Raw genomic sequence first — 25,468 nt, forward strand, 5'->3', positions numbered from 1 at the left:
TCTCTCTCTCCCTCCTGGAAGTAGCATCCTTCGGAAGGTGTTTGCCCTCCTCTTTTCTGCACCGTAATCATTTCCCCTACGTCACCGATGACCAGAAGTCATTATGCTGCTGACAGTTCGCATTAATCATCCACCCCCGCAACCGTAGCCCGGTATTATGCCCGAGCCTCAACTGTACGCGTCGCCTTCCCGCTGCATTCCGGGTAGCGTAGCGGCCGACCGTGGGGAATCGTGCTGTTTTTATTAAGCCGAGCTCTCGCCGTCGTAAATATTTTTCGGCTCGTAATGAGGCCTGTTGCGGCCTCGCGTCGGCTCTGACGAGGCGCGATCCGTGAACCGCGCCCGCGCTCCGCCCGGCCGCTTCAGAGCAATTCTCACCTGCTCCCGCCGCCTCCGACGCGGTGCGCATCGTGCTTCTGCTCCAGTGCAGCGCTGAAGGGTTAGCGCCGTGTAGGGCTGCTGTTTGTGTCAGAAGGGCTGCGTCTCAATCTGCCTCCGCGTGGGAAAGCTTAGCGCTAATTTGGCTTCATGTGATTTCTCACATTATGTCAGGCGGTGAACGCTGAACCATAAGTGACAAAAAAACAGTTATTCCGCAGGGTCTGGGAGTTTCACAGATATTTTTGATTTGAAGTTATTTTCAAATACAATTCTTCTGTTAGAAGGCTACTGTTATAATGTAACTGAGCCAATAAGCCCTTCGGGACTTGCAACTTTTATAAGTGTGACAGGGATATTTATGTTCTAGTATTTGTGTATAAAATACCTCTCCCAAGACCAGCAACCAACATCGGATTGGCTGTAAGCCCTTGTCGTCTCGATCCAGACGTGTCTTGATGGAAAAAATAATTCCCCCCCTTGGTGGGGAAAAGACTCACCCGTAAATAACCATCATATGATCTCAGCTTCACAGCCAGGCTACTTTTGATTTGCTTACAGTACAGATTCGTTTTACTGTTTTTCCTGTGCGGCTACCAACCCAAACACATTTTCATCTTGTCGGACAAGGAATTTTTCGGGAGGCACCGGCAGTCATTTCTGTGGTTAATCCAGAGAAGGCTGCTTAAAAATGGCAAAGCAAAGTAGTCTGAATAGATCTTCACAAATGTATCATTTTTGCGTTCTGCTGTTGCCGGCCTGATTAGGCACCCTGTTTTTTTCTGTGATGATGCATCGCACATATTCTTTGTACAAATTTGTACATATTCTCTGTACAAAAATGATAAGGTCCTGACTTCTCTATCGTCTGTACTTCCTTATTTATGTACTGTATTGTCTGAATTCTTGCCCTACTAGCTATGGATATTCTGTTCACCACCACTTCAGCATTGGCACAAAGAGGACCTTCTCTGCTAAGAATACAGAGCCAACCAACTTGCTGGAATGTTGGCACACGTGGCTTAAACAGGGGCCTGGTCCAGGAGGTGGCTGGAGCACAGGTCCATGCCGTTGTGTCTTGTGTTCTTGTGTCCCCTCTCTCCCCAGGTTCTTTGGCCTTCTCTGTTCTGCTATCTGACCCAGGCTCAGTACACCGACGCCTCCACTCCTCTGTGCAAGAGCCTGATCCTGCTCGCCGACAAGAAGAAAGCTGTCCTGGAACCCGGCTCCATCGTCGACTTCAGTGCTCAAGGTTGCACGTCCCACGAAAGTGACTGCTGTTGCCTGGAGTTAGCATGTGGCGACGTGCAATTGGCTGTGGCATCGCCCGTGGAAGGAGGGCAGGCCTCAGTTCATTAGCAGCAGCTGTCTCCTCCCCTGCTTGCGTTGGCTGCGTCAGCTGCGCCTTATCACACTGCAGTAGCTGTGGGAGCTGGCAGATTGCACACTTGAAAAGCAGCACCAAACGTGTTTCAGAGGCTGTGCATGCTAATGCGCTAGTCTCTCAGTGAAGGGATGGTTATGATTGGATGATTGGACATACAAGATTGAAGTGCCGAATGTGGGCAAACGTTAAAGGTCATGTGATGACACTGGTGTGCAGGAAGAGGGGCTTGTGTGCCCAGATCTAGTGGCGGTAGGTCAAAACAGGCATAGATTTTCGACATACAGTAGAAGGTTTTGTGAAATTTTATTGGCTGTTTAGCTGGTAATTATTGGTGGTTTAACAAGTCATACACATTTATTTATTATATGAATGAATCCCAGAAATGAATTATGATGCCAAGGCGAACATTAGACTGAATTAAGATTGAGAATGTTACGGATTTTAAAATAATGCAGTCATGCCAACACCGACAAAACGCTGCTGATACTCTTTGGCTGCATGAAATTCCCTGTAGTTCCTTTGCATGAAATTATATTTTCTGCTCATGCCACTCTATACTATATTCTTGGAATTTGATATAAACTGGTTTTAGAGAGGTAGGGACAGGCTTACTTGAATGATTTAAGCCAGCTCTTCTTTTTCGTGCTGAGTAAAGTTTCATATCAACAGGGACCTTTCGTCTGTTGAGAGGGAAATAAAAATGCTGCTGGGATCAGGCTGTCACTGTCGGATTTAACTCCTCCCCGGGATGCTTTCAGTGACACCTCAGATATTTGTAATAAACAGATATTTTGTGTTCATTGCAGATGGTTGCCTCATCTAGACTATGTTTCTAATGTCTGTGAATGTGTGAAAATGATTCATTATAGAGTGAAATCCACTTGTAACGATAGCATCTGTCCTGGATTGTATTCTTATAAGTGGCATATTCATAGAAGGGATGTGCAAAAATCATATTTGTGTGAAGAAAATGTGTTAATAATTAGCAGGTATTTCTTTATTGTAATATCAGCAGTCATAGTTTCTAGCTTTTAACAGCATATGGTAGTTTCAGTATTGCACATTATAACTGGCATACTCACTCTATTCTAGCACAGGAACCATGCTGTATCTGAACTTTGCTAAATGGATTGGCAACATGACAGCACTGTCTACTCAACCTAATAATAAAATGTAACATTAATACATTTTTCATACATTTACAGTTGAATATTCAATATATTAATTGACAATTTTCACTCATGTCATTATACAGTTTGGTAATAAGTAACATTTCTTTTTGATAAACGTGTCCAATTTTGGAAGATTAGGTTATTCCTTCACGTTTTTGATGTGCTCAATCTGGTTCACTCTCATGTTTGATGTGCCTCCTTTTGCATGATTGTGTCCCTTTCATTGGGAGGTTTTGACAGTAGTCTGGGAGAGGTTTAGGGCTGTGACTTGTCATTTTCATATTTAGTCATGCTGATAGAACAGGTAATGGTTTTTCATCAGCAGAAATAATCTGCCTTTTTGCTGCCTTTTCAGACGCTAACGTGTTGTGATGTTGTTTACCGAGGCATTGCATGTGAGTCAGGGATATATTGGGTTGGCTGCACAAGAGAATACATTGATTCAAACAAAAATGCCTTTTATTAGCTTATCTATGATTCTGAAATGGATTATGAATGGAATATGTTATGTGTCATTAATAGACATTTTTACAGGGATGAAATTATTCTTAGAAGTTCTTTATTAATGCATGCAGCATTGGCATCCCATGGACAGTCCCATGGACTTTTTATGACTCTGTCCAGGTTATTGCTGCATCCAAATATATTTAGAAATGGCATCACCTGTGCCAGTGTTATGAAAACAGTACCTGCCATTCCATAAGCTCACCTCACTCATTAGAAAGGCCAAACATACCTACCGGGATAAACAGTAGAGTGTAGTGAGAATATAATGGCTGACCCGCTCTGAAGGCTATGTTTGGAGCATGACCCTGCCAACCCTGTTTTATTTTTTTTATTTTTTTTTGCACTTGCAGATAATCTTCCCAGTCCCTATGTGGTCATGGTGAGGCTGCTGGTAAGTAAACAAAAATGTTCCCGAAATGTAGAAGGCTGCAGCGAGTCAGTTTGCCGGTTTGGACCTCCTGCCCGTTTCTTCCCAGGTCAACGCCTCCTTCCCGTTCCGCTGCCAGGGTCGAGGCGCCCCCTCGTTGGGTCTGATGAGGGTCCTCAGCTCCAGCATCCACCCCAAACTCGAGTGTGTGTGGCAGGCTGAGATTCCCCCTCTCCTGCACTGCCTGGAAGGTAAGGGGCTCTGCTACTGCATGAGAAAGACAGTACAGGACACCATGTCCACGTACAGTATGCAGAACTGCTGCTGCATTCTTTTATTGATTCCTCATCGAATTTCAATTCAGCCCAATCCAATGCTTTTATTGCCACATCCACCATCTGGTAGGAATGTGTTTCAGTGTGCTAATATACAAAAATACAAGAATACAATGAACACAAATGCAGAAATGCAACACAAACTCAATGAGCACCAAACGCAAGCCAAACTTGTATGCAAAAATACAAGAACACAAAAAATGCAAATAGAAAAGTACAACAAAACACACTGAGTATCAGACCAAAGTGAAGCACCCCCACCTACAGTCTCAAAATTAAAACACTGCTGCACACCCAAGTACCTATGGGCACAAGGATAAAGTGCCAGGATCAGTCCAAGATAGTTCTATTGCCCAGACTCATATGATAAAGTGCTTTATAATATCCTGTGAGGTATACAAACAAGCTCAGGCTATGTGCTGTTCCTGAACCTTGATCTTCTGCTTTTAATACTCATGAGTTTCCCATAATCCCATAGCAAATTTACATTGCACATAGCTATAGATGTATAACTAACTACTGTAAGTAAATTTGTTGGAAATCAGGCATCCAAGCGTGCCAGTGACCAGAAGCCTGGGTCTAACTCTTTGTGTTTTGTTTATATCAACGAAGCACTTCCTGTTATAAAGAACCAGGAAGCTTAATAGGTTTGCAGTGTAATACTGTTATGTTATTTTGTGAGAAAGGGGGAACAAATCTTTGCTGGAATGGCCCTGTCAGTAGTACAGTAGTGAATTATTCTCTCCTAAAGAGCATTTTGAGTTCAAGTAGGGCCCTGAGTATTTCTACGGCTCTTCAATCATGTGAAGTGTTTGATTGTGTTGGATCACATACAGTCTAACAGGCGGAGCCGTTCCCCTCAGAGTGCCACTGGAAGTTATTAACATGAGATTCAGAGACGGGGGCATGGCACCAAGATGCCCTTTACAACTGCATTCTATTTTTATACCTGTTTATACAAGAGCAGCAATTTTCCATCTATTGACCTTTCTCGCATCGCTGATTTTTTTGTGTAGTCAGGAATAAAAATGGAATACAGCAGCAAAAGTGAGTCCCGTGTTAAAACCCGTCTTTGAAAATGACAAGTCTTGGGTGTGGTTCACAAAAGCCTTGTCCAAGTGGGTAGAGAAAGACTATGTATCACAGAATGAATCTTTGCGTATGAATCTTTGTTCATAGGACTTTATTATACACACTTTTTTAGGCTCTAAGTTTAGAATATTTGATAAATGAATACATAAATGTAAGAAATGTGAAATAAATACGGATTTCCTCCTGTTTGAAACACTTACTGTCTGTTCGGCACAGAGTCGACAGAGGAAACGCTGGACAGGAGGAGGTGGGAGGGAAGGCTGCTCGAGGTTTGTTTATTTATGTGAATGGTCTCATGGTGTTTCCACAAGATTGTCCAGCCTTGTTTTAATGTGTTTTATGTGCGCGTGTTTGTGAAATGGATGTGCGGTTAATGGTAGACAGCTTTGGTGACAGGTGGTCTTGTTGCAGCTCTTGTCCAAGACTCTGGTGGCCGTTTCCTATGACAAGTGGATCTGTCAGCTGGCTACCGAGGCAACCCGTTACCTTCCCACCTACAACAGCTACCAGGAGGAGAAGGTGAATGAGTCTTTGGAGTGCCCCTGCAACCAGAGGTGGAAAGTCCAGGGGTCAGAAAGTAGAACTCCTGCTATGTGTTTCTTCCACCCATGAACTCAGCCAGCTGATTTCATTCATTAGTTCTACCTCCCGGCTGGAGAATTGTGCTAATTAGCCCATCCATGTGATTAGAACAAAATACTGGGCGGGGGGGGGGCTTTTACTTTCTGAACCTGGATTTTTCACCGCTGCCAACAGCATGCCTTTGTTCATTCCTATACTCATGCACTGCAACATGCCTTTGTTTAATCTCCTGCACGTGTATCTTATCTCATCTACAAACCCTTTTCACCTTTCACCCTTTCCCTCCTCACTTACACCTCTTCACCTTACCTTGTAGAAATCTCTCTGTACTCACCGACATGTATTCTGTCCTCACCTCTGCAAATCTACATCTCTACTCACCTCTACTCTGTTCTCTTTACTCACCTGGACACGTACACACACTCTCTTACTCTCAGTACACACAGCTCTATCTACTCTTTCTGCTCTACTAAATTAATACTATTATCTTTAAGAAACTTGCTGCTTGAAATGTGCACTCGGGTGAATCATGTTGTGAAATTAAATGGATTTATCTCACACAATATATACTGTTGAGTGTGTATATGTGTGTTTGTGCAGCCAGGAGTGTATAGGTTCAGACAGAGAATGAGTTCATTCGCCTTGGTGACCACCACTGTTCGCTGACTCCTGCTCTGTCGCCCCGAGCAGAGTTTTCTGTACAAGTGCATCGGCGTGACTCTGCAGCACTGCAACAACAAGGAGGCGGTGAGGAGGCAGCTCCAGGAGCTCCTGGGGAGCGTGCGTCACCACAGCGCCGTCGAGAGAGAGGTGCCTCCCTCCCGTCTCTGAATACACACCGGGGTGGCTGGCCCCTGTCGCTCTGCCGAGTCGCCGGCTGAACGATAGCCTCGTGGCCCGTTAGCTGCTCTGCTCTCGTCAGTCGTTTGTGAATTCCCGCCTGCCCTCTGAGCTCTAGTGTGTGCCTTTGAGCTTAATTCATTTACGCGTTCCTTCAAAAGAATTCAATTATTATCATTTTCTGGTTTTAATGTCTGCAATGAAAGGCCAGTGGGCAGAGAGGATACTGCAAATATATTGTTTTGGGCTTTGGGGGTTATAATACCTGTTTGAAATCTGTTAATAACGGGTATTGTGGATAATTGGTTTTGCAGGGAGCAGCGGTGGGAGTCGGCCTTTGCGCCAGCAGTCATCTCGACGACACTTTGGCGAAGCTGGAAGACTTCAGGAAATCCGACATCTTCAAGAAAGCCTCAGGAATATTTGGGCTGCTTAAAGTAGGTCTTACATAGATTTGCTTAATCTGAAAAGGAACAGGCTATAATTTGCAAACCTCAGGATGCCGACGAGGAATGCTTGATATTTTTCCTTCTCTGTGCCGGATGGCCTGGTCCATTGCGTCATTAGCATGGATCTAAATGTTATTGTAATAATGCTCAGCCAGATGCTTTCATCTCCCACTTTGGAATAACAATCAAATTGAAAATAAGAATTAATTTCTGCTGTGATATCTCTTTCACTAGGAATTATGCAGTGCAGTGATTTCACTCTCTGTTACACACAGGTGAAAAGCAAACAGTGCAGTTTATTTCAGCAGTTCAGAGATGCCTAAAATATGTTGTATATGTATAAATAAATTATGAGGTGCCTATAAGTACGGTTAATGTTTTATATCACAATTTTGAATCAACAGGCATATTGTATAGTTAAACTCCTCTACTTATGTGACATGGACAAGAAGAACTTGACAATCAACCTAAGAGTTCCTGTTTCTACATATGAATATGAGGAAATGGCATAACTGATTGATGTTTAAAACATAGGAGCATTGAATGAAGCCTTTTTCCTGAGGTTTATTCTGTTACAGAACCACCTGAGGTGACCTTTGACCCTGGTGTCTCTGCCAATGGGGCAAGAACAGGGGTCAACTCCTTGGAGGGCCGGCATGCACGCTAGTTTTTCTTCCGACCAATCATTCTGGCTTAATTTTCATTGGTATACAGGACTGCTGTATCAAACTACAGTGAAAAAGTTCACCAGGGATCCATGCAGTCTACAGCTGTGGCTCATGATTATTCAAAGATCTCAGATCAGAGAAACGATTGTGCTAATTAGATCACTGGAAGCAGCAGGTGGCATGAAATCCTGAAATAAGATCAGCCTCTTTGGGTTAGCGCAAAAGAACTAGCAGCAGCGTGCATTCTCCTGCTGTTATACCAGCCCTCCGCTTGTTCCCTGGCCGCAGGACAGGGGTGATGCGGACCTTGAGAAAGCCAAGAGCACGCTGATCCTGTGCTACGGGTACGTTGCTCTGCTCGCCCCCGAGGACCAAATCCTGTGCAGGATCGACTCGGAGGTCTTGTGGAACATCGGCAGGCTTTTCAACACCAAGGTAGAGTAACGGCCTGTGTTCTGGACAACGAGCACTCATTTGCCCTTACGTCCAGCTAGCTACACAGCAAACACTTTTTGTGGACGATAATGGATAACGACGACAAAGTGTACAGCACTAAAAGGCAAGCTAAAGCGGGACCACTGGCTCTGGCCAGCCTCTCCATCCACAGTTCTAAAAAAGAAAGATATTCAAGGAAATAAGTCATCCCAACTCAATTTTAATGAATAGTGGGATCTGACCAGCCTTTCAAGATTGATTTCTCAGAAGAAGCGTAGTAAGCATTTTAAGCACAAATGTGGATTTTCCAGTCCTGAGAACTCCCCAGGGCCGGCCTGTGTACTTGCTGTATAACTGCAGTGGTGCCGTATATCGTATGCCCATAGCAGCGCTTCTAAATCACGCTCCTAGCTCCGGCTGTAATGGGTGACAGGAGCTGGTTTTCATCTCGCTGTCAAAAAGCAAACACAGAGAAGTAACTGAGCCACCGGGGCATTTTGGCGGTTTCAGATAGCGCCAGAAAATCCCACTGCCTTTCTTTGCTGTGAACTGGTGATGTTTTTTTGTTTTTTTGAAATGGCAAGGAAAATAGTTGGAATAGCTGAGGTTTAACATTACGCTTGAAAATCAATTTGTAGGGTTCCTGGAACACTGCACTTGCTATGGTTGGCGTTATGTGGGATGACTTCACAGGTTTTGGCTGAGGAGGCGTAAGGACACACTGATCAGACGGTTGGTGCTGTGTGCCAGGGCAGTGTGCGCAAAAATGTCTATTTTTAAACAGCGCCATTACACAAAGCTCGTAGACACAGTGACAGGTTCCTGGTTGGAACATTGCATCATTCTGGACTATTGCTAAATATACTTTAAATAACTATATTTATAGGCGTTCACATTACAATATAAAATGTCACCACACAACTTAAAGCAGGCTTTACTAACTTTTTGTTAAAGACCCTGTGCAAGTTTTCTTGTACTTAAAATGTTCATTTAGCCACAATGAAAAGGTGTAATCTTATTTTGTCAAATTTATGAACTGGAAAAGAATAAGAATCTACGATTGATGTAATGTCTACATACACTACTTGTCTGTACTGTATGGACTTATACCTCAGGACTCACACCATTTACTGTTGAAACAAGACCAGGTCAAAAACTAGTATATGGCTGGACCGGCCAACCAATGGTGTAACTTCATCACTCAGTCACTCAGTCACAGACATTTGCGTTTGTAGGGCAGGCCCCTCTGTTGCGGTCCAGCCAAAAATAACATGCTAGTTATGCAATAAACATGGTCTCTAAAGGCCCATTGCATTTTGGCATTTAGTTGAGGCTCTTACCCATAGTGACTTGCACAGACATTTTCACATGAAATCAATTTATAAATATATAAATATATTTATTGAAGCCATTTAGGCTAAGGATTTTCACCAAGAATACAATGGCAGCACCCGAAACCGCTACAAGCCCAGTCCCCAGCCGTTGTACTACTCTGTCTCCCTAGAGAGTCAACGGTACACATCCAAATCTTCCTGGAGTGGCTGGTATAAGAACTTTGTTGCTGTTGCAGCTGACTGAAATAGTCTTGGTATCACAGGTTTTGTTTCCTTTGGTTCTGTGGGGGCTAATATGACAATTAAAAATATCATTTCGTTTCACAGGTCTGTTATAATCCTGAGTCATCCTTATGTTTCTCTTGTGTGGAGTTGGATGTTGATGGATATTAGCATTTGTTTGACATATGGCAGTGGTGCAGTTTTACTGCATTTCCACTTGTGCCTCTGCATTAAGTGTGTGGATTGTCTTTGTGACAGAGGGAGATTTATGCCTTTGTTAGAATCAGCATTTTTAAGAATACATTTTTTAAAATAAAAGATTTTTTCTTTGAAAAAACTCATACGTGCAGAATTTTAAATGGAATGCATTTGTGCTTTTATGTTATTCAGGTACTGGGAGTGACAGTTGAGACAAAGGTATTGTCAAAGGAAATCAGTAGAACAACCCTCTTCCTTAACTAAACTCTCAAACCTCTAAACTGCTTCTCAGAATCTTGGCATGTAGGTAACAGTGTTCCAGTATCAATCTTCTTAACTTCTGAACTTCTTAAAAAGCTCCAGTGGGGCCTGTCCTGTGTTTAGTTTGGGTTTGTTGCACAGGAACTGAAATAGTCAAGCACATGTTTCACTACAGAGGAAAAAAAAGTCTGGCTTCTTTGTTATATTTGGAACTAAGCATGTGGTCCCGTGTAATAAGCCAGAGGTATTGGCTGACACAGGTATAACACTAAATATCTTGCTTTTGACTGATTTTGAAAAAGTAAGAATTCCCAGAATTCCATCACCACACAGTGTTCATTCCCAGTATGGGATTCTAGGTATTTTACTAAAATTATTGATTAATGATAGTTTGGTTCTACTTAGCAGTTTAAAAAGTTCAGAAAATCACAGTTTTCTAAAATCACGGTTTCTTTCGGAGTTTCTTACTAACCTGGCCAATGCCAAACTTCCCAGTTTAGTACTTGCCTGTCATCATAGATTTACACTTTATGCTTGGTGTGGATCATAATTCCAGACTTTCTTTACATCTGAATTAACTCTGCAGTTCTTAGAATTTACACATTTGTGAAGTACATGTACTTTTTGAGAAAATACATTGAATTTTGGTTTGGTAGTTATTTAATTTCAGGTCTTTATACCTTTTGGCTATTTATAAACAAATTTTTGTCTTGTTATATTTTTTTACTCATTTAGAATGGACATTTATGTTTATAGGCCTATCCCTTCAAAATAGTCGTTTTTATACTGCACACTGCGCACTAGGTACCAGCCACTATTTCTTTAAACTCTCCAGTTCTGTGCACAGTCAGTAACTGCAGACAGCAAGTGCCCAGTCTACCAGAGGAGGCGCTGTTGAGCACAGAGGCTATGACCCAATGTGCATTCTCTCATGGGACTGTTGGCATGGGCAGTCAGGATCAATCTCTGGACCATGGAGCATCTCACTGCACAAAGGGATAGTGTTTTTAGCTGGAAGAGAAACCCGGGATGCTAGTTATTTCCCCTTTTTAGCATGTCTGGCACTCTAACAGTAGTTCTGAACTGAATATATTCAAAATTTATTCAATATATTTTTCAGTGCTCATAACTAAGACTGAGCTCATTACACCCATGGCCTCATTAAACAGAGTGTTTGATTCTATCCATCAAAAGGCATACTGTGAGCCCTTATTATTTCCTATAAATAGATTTCCCTGGTTAATTCTCTATGCAGTTGGTAGATTAGTGGCTTAAAGAGTCTGGTCTTTGCCAGTTTAGTTTGCTTGCTGTCTGTTCAGTCTCCATGATGCACAGTGCCAGCTATAACATTATCCATAATGGGAAAGTTATCTGTCTGTGTTTGTGTTTGTGTACATTCATGCATGCATGTGTGTGTGTGCGCGTGTCTATCTGTGTGTGTGTGTGTGTGTGCGTGTGTGTGTTGTGTGTGTGTGTGTGTGTGTGTGTGTGTGTGTGTGTGTTGTGTGTGTGTGTGTGTGTGTGTGTGTGCGTGTGTGCGTGTGTGCGTTCTGTATCTCCTTCAGGACCTGACCATGAAGCTGAGTCTGATCCAGAGTGTAGGTCTTATTGCGCAGGCCGTCAGTGCCTGTGTGCGCCGGCAGGGCTACCTGTTCACCCGTAAGCAGGAGCTGATGGGCGTAATCATGGTCAGTAGCCCATTTCTCCTACATCCTTTCACAAGATGAACTTAACATAATGGTCAAGAAGAAGCAAAGGAAACTCAAACCCGTGGATCTCAGTAGTAAATTACTAAAATTTTCCAAGAACAATCAATCAATCAATCAGCCAATATTTTTAGTGTTTGTATTGAGTGATTCTTGTTTTACTGTGGACACCTTCTCTGTTTTTTTTGTACAAACTTCTGGAATCCTTGTTTGTCTTGGAAATAAAATAAAAATTAGGATCTGACTGTCTCCTCTGTCTGTTGCAGGACTTTGTTAAGGCTGAGCCATTGGATGTCCTGAGGAATCCAGTTCGTCATCTAGCCATGACTACGTGCGCTAACCTGTTGTATCCTTCTGTCAACAATGCTGCATTGTAGAAGACCAGCTGTGTGCTTTGCACTTATGGGTTATGATGAGAAAACAGCCACTGTCTGTTCAGCTTTACTCTGGTGATTATACCAGAATAGGTGAATACCGCTAGAATCCCCTTCACTCTGGTGATTGAGGACTTGCTCTTTTGAGGATTCTGTGCAATTATGGAAAACGTCCACGTTTTTCACTCACCGCCGTGACCGCATGGAGGTCAGGCCGAGAGGCTGTCCCCGGAGACTGGGTGGGGTGGGGGGGGGGGTCCCCCTCTTTTTCCCAGACACTTCGGGGTGTCCTGTCCGAGCCCGCGATGAGCGACAGTGTTTACCTTTGACTGGCGGGCCCAGCAACCTGGAGCCGGCGCTGACGGAGAAGGAGAAGTCTGACATGCTGCGCACCTGTCTAAACAGCACCTTCGGCCTGCCCCCGACGGAGCTGCCCGACCGGGGCAAGGACGGCCAGGCTCTCGATCCACGCAAGAGGGAGGTGAGGGTAACCCCAGCCGCCCGACCCACCCGACCAGTCTCTGAAGGGGGTAACTAACAGAAAAAACAAAAAGCTTCCTGTTTCTGTCTGTTTTTTTACAGCCTTAGAGAGCTCCCTTTTCTTTCTGTCGCCCTGAAGCTTAGTGTGGTGGAGTGCAAATACTGTAATAATAGCACCGTGCTCCCAGCAGAGCACGGTAACTGTACAGCTCAGATAATACCCGGCTTGGAACACTTGACAGTCTGTCACCCTTCTAGCCTCAATTTCCCCTTCTTGTTCCAGTGCCGCAGCACAGGCCTGGCCCTTAACTTTGGCTGAGATTATTCCTGAAACAAATGTCTCGTTGAAGAACGCCTCGCTGCTGAATTGACGTCATGTAAAGTCACGCGTTTAATATCCTGTCTGAGTACGTATGACATGACCAAAATAAATTGCGAAATAAAAAGTGAAATTTTATCGGATCATACTTTTCTAAAACATTTCGGTTCCAATCCGTCCTGCCCTTTCGCTTTTTGCAGCTAGAATGTGTTTTATTAAAAAATGTCACACTTATGTAACTGCACTAATTCTCCACAGGCCCTGTACACAGACACATTCAGCGCTCTTCAGAGTCTTCTTAAAACTGTTCTCATGCAAGACCTGAACCCAGACGGACTTCAGCGTATATTTAAGGTACCGTAGTACTTTATGAATGGAAGTGAGGGGGACAAAATGGCGGCCCAGTATTTTTGCCTGTGCTGCTTGCGTCTCATCTCGTGGTGAGCAGCCGAAACGACTGTGGTGACTCCTGCTGAAGTCCCTGTTTTGTCTGTCAAGCACCTCAAGGTTTGGCTGTGTTCTGAGATGAGTCATGAGCGAGAGAGGGCCATGAGGACCGCAGCGGAGATGCTGGCTTTCTACCTGAACCATCTCAACATCAAGGTGAGTAAGAGCAGCTAAGATGCTGGCTTTCTATCTGAACCATTTCAACATCAAGGTGAGGAAGAGCAGCTGAGATGCTGGCTTTCTACCTGAACCATCTCAGCATCAAGGTGAGGAAGAGCAGCTGAGATGCTGGCTTTCTACCTGAACCATCTCAACATCAAGGTGATTAAGAGCAGCTAAGATGCTGGCTTTCTACCTGAACCATCTCAACATCAAGGTGAGTAAGAGCAGCTGAGATGCTGGCTTTCTTCCTGAACCATCTCAACATGAAAGTGAGTAAGAGCAGCTGAGATGCTGGCTTTCTACCTGAACCATCTCAGCATCAAGGTGAGTAAGAGCAGCTGAGATGCTGGCTTTCTACCTGAACCATCTCAACATCAAGGTGAGTAAGAGCAGCTAAGATGCTGGCTTTCTACCTGAACCATCTCAACATCAAGGTGAGTAAGAGCAGCTAAGATGCTGGCTTTCTACCTGAACCATCTCAACATCAAAGTGAGTAAGAGCAGCTGAGATGCTGGCTTTCTACCTGAACCATCTCAACATCAAAGTGAGTAAGAGCAGCTGAGATGCTGGCTTTCTACCTGAACCATCTCAAAATCAAGGTGAGTAAGAGCAGCTAAGATGCTGGCTTTCTATCTGAACCATTTCAACATCAAGGTGAGTAAGAGCAGCTGAGATGCTTGCTTTCTACCTGAACCATCTCAACATCAAGTTGAGTAAGAGCAGCTGAGATGCTGGCTTTCTACCTGAGCCATCTCAACATCAAGGTGAGTAAGAGCCAGAGAGATGCTGGCTTCCTACCTGAACCATCTCAACATCAAGGTGAGTAAGAGCAGCTGAGCTAGGAGAGGTAGGAGAGCGACTGGATATCCGGTAAGGATGTTCCTCCTCAGCCGTAATGAACTCTTAAATATTTAACAATGTTGTCCCACAAAATTTTATGAAACTAAAAAAGAGGTTATTGCTGCTAAAGGGGGTTCTTACAAGCTACTGAGTTATGGAGTCCACTTACTCTTTCACACATGGCTAACCATTTTGGCTTCTTTTTAAAAATAATGTTATGAGACATTAGGTTCGATTTATCTACTGTGAGGACTTGGTGACTAGATGAAGGTTAGTTATATCTTAATTTATATCTTAATTTTTTTAATGATAGGCTTGAAAGATGGGTGTAGTACTTTCTTTTTCACATCATACTACTGTACATACAGTACTACTAGGTATATATATATAATTTATTTAATTATAAAATTCTCCCACTCATTTTAAATGTTTTTGTTCATATGCATAGTATTGATATGTAATATATTCACTTATGAAATTTGCATGCCTATTCAAGAACAACTTGTACCTACATTCATAGTGATGTATTTTTACATATTTAGGTGCAGGATTATTGTGCACGCAAATGTGTTGGACATACTCTTACGAGCACAGTCTTGCACTATTGCAGTTTTAAATAAATCTCTTTAAATTTTCTCATGCATGTGAGATGCTTGTTAGATCATAGCTGCTCTCATTAAACCAGTGAAATTCTTGCACACATACTTAAACCAACCACTCATTATATGCCAAATGTGGACATACGCTTATATGACCCTAACATATCCATAAAACACAAGAAATTACATCCATGAGCTGCCATGAATGCATGGAAGCGCTTATGATATGGTTTAAAATAAGTGTGGGGGAAAAAAAGATGTGTGTGAGTATGAGCTGATACTGTTTTACAGGATGGCATTTCAGTGGAACTGTGATCGTGATAACTGCACAAGCCTGGGAAAGGGCGTCAGAACAGATGTTTGCAGCATTTAAATGACAGCTGTTGTCTGTAGTTAAAATACATAATGTTTTCCTCACTTTAGTTAATACAGCAATTTCGCCATCTAAACCACTGGAAAGCCAGTGCTGTCCCTTTCATTGAAATGCATGAGTATTTGGAGCTGGCCTGTGAGTGTGAGATTGTGCTCTGTCCAGGAGTCTTACCCCTCATGCATGAGACTTGAGGTCTATGTATGTTTATGTAGCATCTACTCTATATCTGACAGTACAATATGCAGTCTGTTACTATCATCTGAAGAATCCTACTGTTTTTTTTGTACAAAATGAAGACCTTAAATGAGTTGTATTTCTGTTCTAATGCAACCATGCCCTTTGTAGCGTGGGTCAGTGTCTTGTTATAACAGGTATTTGCATCCGGTTACTCCAAAGCTCTGATTATTCGCGATTTAAACCTCTTTGGGTCTCTGTAGAAGATGGGGGCGTTCCATAACCTCGGGGCTCTGCTGGGGGAGCTTATCCCCCGGTGCACGGACCCCAGCCCCCCCGTCAGGCTGGCAGCCATGGACTGCATCCAGGCCCTGCTGTACGTACAGCTGGGATATGAAGGTAAGGCTCGGCTTGCACCTGAAGCCCTGCAAACTGCCCCTTTTCTCCATTTTGAAGCGTTCACTAAGCCGCGTGATGATGTTTGTTCCTCCGGTTTTCAAATGTATGAACTGGTCAAAGGTTTACCTCACATTGGCAGCCCACTAAACAGCCACACATCTGATTGGTTAAAAGTGCAAATGCCACATGAATTACGCAGTAAACAGGGTTTACAAATGCTTTCCAAATCCTCTTGTTGTGGGAAGTATCAGAATTTTGTTGCTTTCAGGGTAACAAACACTCATTTAAAATGAACTAAATGTGACATCATACAGTGTTTCTCTTCTTTGGTTCTTTATGTGTACTGTGGACTACCAGGAAAACATATATAGTGTATATGTGCGGTTGCAGTGCTGTTAATGCTGATTATGTAATGGTACAGATTAGCTTGTTGGTGTCATCCGCTGAGGTCTTTTTTGAAAAGCAGTACTCAGTGTTCTTGTTATGCAGGGTTTGACTCGGACCACAAAGACGAGGCCGTGGAGAAGCTTGGGACGCTGTCTGAGAAGCTGACCAGCTCCGACATGACACTTTTATACAGGACCTGCTCTGAGCTGACAAAGGTATTACAGTACGTCACCCTCATACCAGTGTGTTATCACAAGGACTGTCTGAGTTACGCAGTAACAGTGACACCAAATAGCCCAGTCTGAATAACAAACCCAGGGAATGCGAATGGTGGCATCTGCTGAACATTTATTAAGCGGCCTAGTAAAGATAGCATGCCCAGTCACAGACATGGTCTCAATTTAAAACTGGTTTGGCTAAACAATAAAGGTATTGTTTCAGCCATTTGTGAGTTTTCTTGGAAATCCAACTAACTTCCTGAGTGGAAACTGAAAAGTGAGTCTAATGACCCCCTAATAAGAGGTAAAGAAGACGAAGTGCCAATAACTTTCGCTGCTGATGTTATTCGGTTTTATCCAGAGTGATGCATTTTGCTTTCTTATTGCATGTCACTCATGGCTACAGGTTTCACACTGAAGAATAAAAGGAGTGCAGACACTGTCTTACTGTGTTTGGAGTCGTACTGACACGCGGTGTCCTGTCTCTGTAGATAATCAGCAGGCACGTCCCTCAGCAGCAGCTTCCCGCTCTTGTCTTCACGCTGTTGGACGGGCTGGCGGACCCCCAGACCGACTGCGCGTGCTCCTCCAGCATGGTGCTCCACGTGCTTCTGAAAAGCCGGGGGGCCAGCCTGCAAGACCGGGTACAAGCTCTGGCACCGTTCGCCCCCCCCCCGTCTCTAAACCTGATGGTGACGGCAGCGGGGGTGGGACACGCGTTTAGGCCTAGCGCACGTTAGCACGCTGTTGGAAAACACAAAACGCGAAGATGCTCAAATGAAATGCGTTCTTGTTCCTCTACAGGCTGGGCAGTGCGTATTCTGTTGGTTCGTTTTGAGTTGAAGGTTGTTTTCCTTCGGCATGCACAAGGGGGCGCTACTGCATTGCAGCTGCGTTACAAAGGATGCAGGGGATGTTTCGTGTAGCCTTTAAAAATAATACGCTTGACGTCACCTGTTTGAATTTATTTTCTGACAGTTGCTTTATTGATATTCTTGCTGGAACTGGAATAATTTTGGATTAGTGGGCTGCAGTCCCGATTGGCTGGTACACCCCCCCTTCCAGCAGACTGCTTTTTATTTTTGATTTTTAGATCTCATAATAGGATTTTTTAATCCCCTTGCATAAGTAGCCCCTCGGAGAAGACGGCTGACACTTGTAAAATGTCCCTGCTCATGGAAGCACACTGAGGATTTACATTTTCAGTGACTTTTCTCTTAGTCTTCAGTTTAATTGTTAAATAAATATTGAAATGGATCTGTAATTTTTTTTGAATAAGTGATCATTTTGTGTTATTATTTATACACATTTACCATCTTATCACATTGTTATTTGAGAAGATGAACTTGTTAACGTCACACGTCACCAATGAATTTCAAATTTGCAACCTGACAGAACAATCTATATGACAGTCTTGTGTTACTTTTTTTCCCCAAGATCCTCTTGGAGAGCTGTGTATTCTCCCAAACCTTGGGATTCATGATCCTGAATGTTTTACCTTTCAGTAGTCATAAAGGTCAAAAATGGTTGCACTTCCTGCCTTGCACTTGAGGCAGTGTTTATTTTTTGCCGCCTCAGAAGTAAAGACATCATGAGGCATATGCTACTCAGGTTAAAATAGTGGACATTGTGTCCACCAATATTGTGTAGCCTTTCTTCATTTCTCAAATTCCTGCTTACATTTCAAGGTTAATTGGACTGCTTCTTTTTAGCAAAATTTTAATCACGCTAGAAGTTCTGGCACAATCTATCATACAGCACAATTTATATCAAAAGCTGTTTCAACGGTCTGTTTTCTTTTAATGCAACGGTTGTTATCAACATAACTATCTAGGTGCTGGTTTTTGATGTTGTTGCAGGAGAGTTGTTCTTTTTAGTTTTTTGTGAACGAACAGCTCTCTGTCCTGACACATTAATGCAAAACTAAAAAAAAGCTAAAAAAGAATAACCTTTAAATCAGAACAATAAATTAATAATGATTTTTTCTATTTGTTGTGGTTGGGTCTGTACAAATTTATTATACTTGTCTGACTGTCTTACTGCTGTGAAAAAGTGTATTAGTAAATACTGCATTGTAGTTTGACCTCTTGTTTGGTTCAAAATATATGGCACACTGAATGAAAATTAACCAGGAAGATAAACACAACCTTATTTGACCTATAAAAGGTGTGTGAATGCGAGCACACACCCAAGGTTATGGTTCTTTTAGAGCTGCATCGCTATTGGCTGTTGTGTTTCCTGTTGCCGGGCGGGGTTTGACAGCATGTGACCCTGCCGTTGTCAGGTCCCCGAGGTGCTGGAGGCGATGCGCATTCGGTCGCCCGCGGTCTCGGAAGAGCAGGTGAGGACCGTGGTGGCCCAAACCCTCCTCGTCCTGGCCGCCCAGCACCTGCAGACTGTCGTCAACGTCCTCATTTCCTTCCCCCTGCCCCTCGACAGGTGAGAGCTCTGGAGCGCAGTTAGCCAAACCCCCCCACCCCCCCACCCCCACCCCCCTCATGCCTCGTCTCTTTTGGGAAACCTGGGACAGGGTGTATTACGATACGCACACTTCTTGTTTATGCACTTTTGTCATGAAGTATGAGAGCAAACCTTTGTGCTTTGTGACCGCAAAGCATTTTTTTAGAGGTTGCTCAACCCAAGTGGGTACACAGCTGCTCTTTGTTTTCAAAGTTTCGGTCTGTCTGACTGGAAATGGCTGCTCGGTCTACAATATCACATTCTGAACGTGGCAGACAGACATTCCGTACGGTCCTTCTGTTTTTGCCTCGTGGAAAAAAAAATGTTACCCATTGGCGGATGCAGTACTGAAATGCTGTTTTTTTTTGGTGGAATCACAGTAAACTGGTGCCAGCCAACATTCTTCCATTCAGGTAGAACTGTATTGTGCTATATTAGGGCAGCAGTCCCTCATTAGTTTCATTAGTCAAATCATTAGTTTTCTGTTTTATATATAAATTGCTGCCCAATGCAGGGCTGAGTGTATCCAAATTGCGCGCGTGCGCACGCCCCACTGTCACTTCCGGAGCATATAGGCAGTCACTCAGCGTTTCTCCTCTGAAACACATGGTGTCGCCAGATGCTTCTTTTCACACCGCAGACTTACGGCCAATCCCACACAGAGTGGAGTCAGAGGAGGACCTTTCATATGCAGCTTTGTCTGCAATCTACAGGCGCCCGATCGACCAGCAGGGGCCGCTAAGTAGAGATGCATGTGGAACCCTGTTCGACTGACCCCTCCCATTGGCTGGGCATTGCTGTATGCAGCCGCCGGTCACAGACGGCACTGGCGCGGTCCAGACTCGATCTGAGGCCGCGTGGCTCATCTGTGCACCACAGCCATCCAGCAGCCCATCATTACTGTTGTTGATGCCACAAAGGTTCTTGCCATTCATGGAAACCTACCAAGAGCTGAATGTGTTGTTGCGAGTGCTGTGCTTATTGGTGTCGCTTGTTATGTTTTGCAGCTGGTGCTGTGAGATCTGGTTTTCTCTTGGAGCTGAGGGCACTCTGACCTTCCAGATCATGGAAATGATCCTGGAAAAGCTGAACGTCATGGTGCCCTTCGTGGACAAGAAGGACTCTGTAGTCCGGCCCAGCACAGTCAGAGTGGCCACCGGCCCGCCACTAGCAGTGAGTACCAGTGGAGCCTTGCAGGACTGTGTTAGTTTTGGTGCGTTTTGCAAAGAGCACGTGCAGGCGATCTCTGAAACAGTGAGCGATACCTGACATTAGCATCCGTTGTGTGTTTTTACCTGGGGCTCCATATTCGGTCATGAGTGAATGAGAGCGTGACATAATTCATGAATTGTAGTTACATGGTGCTTTTCAAGTGCCTTGAAGTGAAGGGGTCTCAGCCAGGTGGCACATGGCAGGCATTTTCCATTAAATTACTCACCTCACATCAGCTGAGGTGGAGTTATTATGTCAGTAGCCCATGGGATTTTTAATTAGATGGCCAGTTTTAGAGAGTGATAATTGGTTATATGGGCAAGTTTGATAGCGCTGAAATGAAACCGGAGAGACAGCCTGAGGCTTTACATTCAGTTCCTAGCTGAGAGCCTAATGCCCTAATACCCCCCCGGGTCTGGTGCTAGATGACCTGTGCCCTGCATGAGATGATGCTGAACGGGCGGAGCCAGGAGGCCGTGGCGGGCCTCTTCCCCCGGCTCTTTGGGGCGCTGGTTGTGCGTTTGGGCTCCAGCGTCGGGGTCCTGCCCCCGAGGGACGCGCCGAGCGCCAGCGCGGCCCCGGAGAGGAGCGCGCCCGCCCAACCGCCGGCCGCCATCGACGTGTGCGGGTGAGAAAGGCCGCCCGGCCGCGTCTTACTGCCAGCGCGCACTGGAGTGTGACACGTGTGTGCACATATACACACACACACACGCACACAAGAATACATAAATATGCACTGGCATGTGGACATTACATACACAAATGCATACATGCTGACAACCACTCGAGCATGTGAGCACAAGCGTGTGCACAAACACACACACGCTAACACACGTGCATGCACGGAAGTAGCATTAGGACACATATTTAGCGCTGTAAGAGAAGGTCACGTGTCACAGTGCTCTGTTGCTACGGCTGCAGGGTGGCGGTGGAGGCCTTGCGTGTTCTTTTGGTCCGTGCTCAGCTGGAGAAAATGCTCAGGGCCCTGAAGCTGGTCGGAGCCTGGGAGAAGATCAGAGACCTGCAGCAGCACACAGAGGGGGTCACCCTGCTGGCCAGGTACGCCTCTCGCCCACAATCTTACCCAGTCCGCACCTCCAGCTGCCGGACTGAACACTAGGCCACGCAGTCAGGCTACAAGCATGGGGAACTGTGGCAGATAGAACAGCTTAACGGAAGCAAAGAGTGTTCAAGTCAAGGCTGGATGCTCTGGATAGCCTGCAAAATGTTGAGATCCATTGAGCTGACCTACCGTTCCCATCATTAAACTTGCATACAGAATGTTTGGTTTCAGGCTTCAGAATACAGTGAAGTCAGGAATGCTTAATAAAGTATTCAGAACTGTATTGTGCTTCCATAAAAGCAAATATTTTCAGTTTAGGCTAACATTACTAATTATTTGTAAATATGATTTGAGAGGGAGCGTAGGATTTCTACACAGGGTTACAACAGGCACTGTTATAAATACTCCCAGCTCCACACTGTAGTGTTTCAAAAGGATTAGCCAATCATGACAGCCAAAAGTGCTAAATGTACTTTGCTCATAGACTTACTATCATGAAGACATTGGAGGACAACTTTGTTTTTTATTTTATTTGTTTTTTTTTTTACTTTGACACATTTTTCCAAACTAAGTCCACCATGCTAATCGGTATTAATTTTGGGACATCTTTGTCGAGCTTTGATCACCCTGAGAGCCGCTCCTAATGAGGCCACACATGAGAGGCTTTCCACCTAATAAAAGCTCGATTAGCATATACAAATGTGTTAAATAGATAAATGTATGAAGTTGTTGCTCCAAACTTGCACTGCAGCAGGCTGTATTCATGCGCATAAGGGGGCGTCCTTGGTGGTGTGTTGTGTACCTCTCTGTTTTAGAACAATGTATGCGTCCGCTAAAAAAAATAGCCTGTCACCTGAAACACCAAATGCCATGTAATGGACTGATGGAAAATTACGTGAACGAATGTCCTCTTCAGGGTATGCAGTTATTGTTTTGAGGGAGGTTATTTTATGGGCCATTCAAGGCCTGTTTGCACAGCCCCATTAGACTTCATTGCATAGCAGAGTGGAGCAGTTCTCAGAGTGACCAAAGAGGTCCACAGTGAAAGACGTGACAAAATCATTATCATTGGTAGAAATAGACTGGGAAAGTGGGTCCAAGTGAAAAAAAAGTTAAAAGACTAAGTTATACTTTAAACCTGTGACCTAGAGCCTGACCATGAAGACATTAAACCTTAATCCTATAGTCCGACCATAAACACATTGTAAGTTTGAGTTTCACCACAGACACATGAAACCTGTATCTCACAGCCTCACTGTAAATGCATGAAACCCACTCAATGCAAGTCCAAAATCTGTCTCTCTCAGTCTCAACAAGAACACTTTCCCCTGTGGTCTAAAAATGAATACACTAAGCCCTTCTCTTAAAAACCAAGACCCAGGGTCACAGGTGAGGTTTTTGTCACCGCAGAAAAGCAAGCATGGACCATCACGACTCTGCTGACTACGGGGGATATGCCAGAGGGCACCAGGAAATAGGGCACGAAAATACCAGAATGAGTCACCCATTGCCAGGAACTCTCTGCTATCATATTTATGTAGAATCGTTATGTTTGCTTTAGTTACTGGCCAGGTTAGAGTTTACTAAAAAGTACATGAAAACTGTAAAGTTCTGGTAAGAACTCTTATGGACAGATAAGACAAGCATTAACCTGCACCAAAGCAATGGAAATAGGAATGTGTAGAGAAAGCTACTGCTCATGATCCAAAGCCCCCCCCCCCCTCATCTGTAAAACATGGTAGTAGTGTTATAGCTTGGCCATGTATGGCTGCCACTGGAACTGGCTCACTCACCTTCATTGATGATGCAACTTTTGACTGCAGCAGCAGGATGAATTCTGAGGTGTACAGAAACATATCTGCTCAGATCCAGTCTATTGCCTCAAAACTCACTGAACCTTGCAGCGGGACAATGACCCCAGACATACTCCTGAAACAACCAAGGAGTTTTTCAGGTCTAAAACGTGGAATGTTCTTCACTGGCCAAGTTAATAACCCATCCTGAATCATCTTCAGCTCCTGTTTGTCTGCCTTCAGTCTTGTCTTCAGTGAATATGCTGAAGACAAGACTGAAGGCAGACAAACAGGAGCTGAAGATGGCTGCATAGCATCACCAGGGAAGATACCCAGCGTCTGGTGATGTCTGTGGGTTGCTGAATTGAGGCAGTCATTGAATGAAAAGGATTTGTTACCAAGTACCAACTTTATATTACAACTTTATTTCAGATTATATACATTTTTCCAATTGCTTTTGCTCCCGTAAAATGGAGGGACTCTAATACAATGGATGTAAAAATCCTGAAATTAAAGTGGACAGTCTGCACTTTAACGTCATATTCATTGTTTTAATTCAAAACCAATGTGCTGGAGTACAGGGCCAAAACAACAAAAATTGTGCCGCTGTCCCGATTCTTTTCCATTTAACTGCATATCAAATTGTGTCTTGTGTATTCTGAACTCCCTGCTAATATATCCAGCTGGGGTACATTTGTTCCACAGTTTGCGCTGAATCCTGGCCGTATCTCTGCTGCTTGTTGGCAGGATTTGCAGAGGAGAATACATGATAGGCCGCCGTATCACCCATGGAGGGAAGGTTTCAGTCCATAGGGCATTACTTGACTCATTGCACTGTACGCTATATACCTGGTGCTTATCTTTGTATGAGATGTTTTTCAGGAGCCATTGGCACACCGTATACCTACATACAGAACAGTCTGTGGTTGGAATTCCCACTCATTTTGCAGGACTGACTTGTTGAACCTTTTCTGGAAATATGTTGATCAAGTCACATTTTGTATGCATTCAGCTTCCTATGTGTCCTGGAGTTCTAGTGCTTTGGTGATGACAAAAGCATATTTTATTGGCTGAAATGACTGCTGCCAAGAGGGGTTTTACAGAGCCTGGGATTCCAGTGAAAGCTACAAACATAGCGGGTTACATGATTATCTCTGTATATGTATTGCAGAGTTCACAGAATTTTACACCAGGCAAGGTGCTTGTAGATCACTTTGAAGTTCTTTGATTTTAATTTTTTTGCAGAAGAAATGCTGTAAGAACCCTGGTTGTTCACGTGCCTTGCCCTTATCTACAGGCACATGGCAAAGCATGCGGGACAGCACCTCCCAGCCATTGTGGACAATCTGCATCCTAACCTCAGCAACATCTACGAATGCCAGCGCATCACAGTGACGGCTTTCTTCTCTGAGGTGAGGGGCAAAGGGACTCTGGCTTCCACAAGTGTGCACCACTGAAGTCCTATTGGAGAGCTTCATACATCCTTTAGTGGTTCCTCAATCCGTATCATCAATTTTGTGAGTGCCGGAAGCTCAAGAATAGCTCTGCACGTAACATCAGTCAGTTCCTGTTAAAAAAGTAATTTATTTGAAGGATAAAATGACAAAAAATAACTAAATGCATTAGTCAGCTAATCAGGTGCAAGCATTTGTGACCTCTAGGGGTAGCCATGTCACAAGGTGAACAAAAAAAAATTAATGTCTAATCAATAAACAGCATGGAAACATTTTTATTTTAAATGCAGAATGCTTGTGGTAGTTAGGCATGGTGTATTTAAGAAATAAATGATGGTGACTGCTACTTTCTGATGAAATAATGAATGAGTGCATTTGCTGTTTTTTGAATACCCTTAACCCAAGTCACACGGTAGTCATGAACACTGCAAAACCACAATAGGATACCTATGAGTGTTATCTGTTTTTCAGCCACACATTCATGTGATGCTTGATTGGATTGATATCTGGGGACTGTGCAGGCCATTGGAGTAAACTGAAGTCACTGTAATGGTCATGTTATTTAAGTGTTTGTGGCCTGTTTGTGATCTTGAGCACGTCTGCCTATTCCTCCTCTGACCTCTCTTATTAACAAGGTGTTTTCGCCCACAAAACTGCTGCTCACTGGATGTTTTTTGTTTATCGCACCAGACGTACCTAATAATGTGGCCAAAGAATGTACATTCTCTACAGTAATGGTCAGGGAACACTACGTCTTTCATAGAAATGCCACTGAGAACCT

General features: G+C 43.9%; 1 protein-coding gene across 1 annotated transcript in view; it reads left to right on the top strand.

Moving 5' to 3' along the window:
- Window positions 1–25,468, top strand: part of LOC118232921 (maestro heat-like repeat-containing protein family member 1) — a 46,455-nt gene that overhangs the window by 10,025 nt on the left and 10,962 nt on the right. The window contains exons 15-36 of the mRNA XM_035428167.1: window positions 1,486–1,630; window positions 3,795–3,835; window positions 3,921–4,062; window positions 5,455–5,507; window positions 5,650–5,757; window positions 6,511–6,630; window positions 6,975–7,097; window positions 8,066–8,212; window positions 10,159–10,185; window positions 11,793–11,915; window positions 12,200–12,279; window positions 12,650–12,788; window positions 13,365–13,460; window positions 13,605–13,709; window positions 15,965–16,100; window positions 16,590–16,702; window positions 17,197–17,349; window positions 18,990–19,144; window positions 20,173–20,338; window positions 20,803–21,005; window positions 21,299–21,436; window positions 24,531–24,645. Of these exons, the coding sequence (XP_035284058.1) occupies window positions 1,486–1,630; window positions 3,795–3,835; window positions 3,921–4,062; window positions 5,455–5,507; window positions 5,650–5,757; window positions 6,511–6,630; window positions 6,975–7,097; window positions 8,066–8,212; window positions 10,159–10,185; window positions 11,793–11,915; window positions 12,200–12,279; window positions 12,650–12,788; window positions 13,365–13,460; window positions 13,605–13,709; window positions 15,965–16,100; window positions 16,590–16,702; window positions 17,197–17,349; window positions 18,990–19,144; window positions 20,173–20,338; window positions 20,803–21,005; window positions 21,299–21,436; window positions 24,531–24,645 (2,628 nt within the window). The remainder of the gene's footprint in view (window positions 1–1,485; window positions 1,631–3,794; window positions 3,836–3,920; window positions 4,063–5,454; window positions 5,508–5,649; window positions 5,758–6,510; window positions 6,631–6,974; window positions 7,098–8,065; window positions 8,213–10,158; window positions 10,186–11,792; window positions 11,916–12,199; window positions 12,280–12,649; window positions 12,789–13,364; window positions 13,461–13,604; window positions 13,710–15,964; window positions 16,101–16,589; window positions 16,703–17,196; window positions 17,350–18,989; window positions 19,145–20,172; window positions 20,339–20,802; window positions 21,006–21,298; window positions 21,437–24,530; window positions 24,646–25,468) is intronic.

The sequence above is a fragment of the Anguilla anguilla genome, chromosome 8, assembly GCF_013347855.1.
Source record: "Anguilla anguilla isolate fAngAng1 chromosome 8, fAngAng1.pri, whole genome shotgun sequence".
Lineage (NCBI taxonomy): Eukaryota > Metazoa > Chordata > Actinopteri > Anguilliformes > Anguillidae > Anguilla > Anguilla anguilla.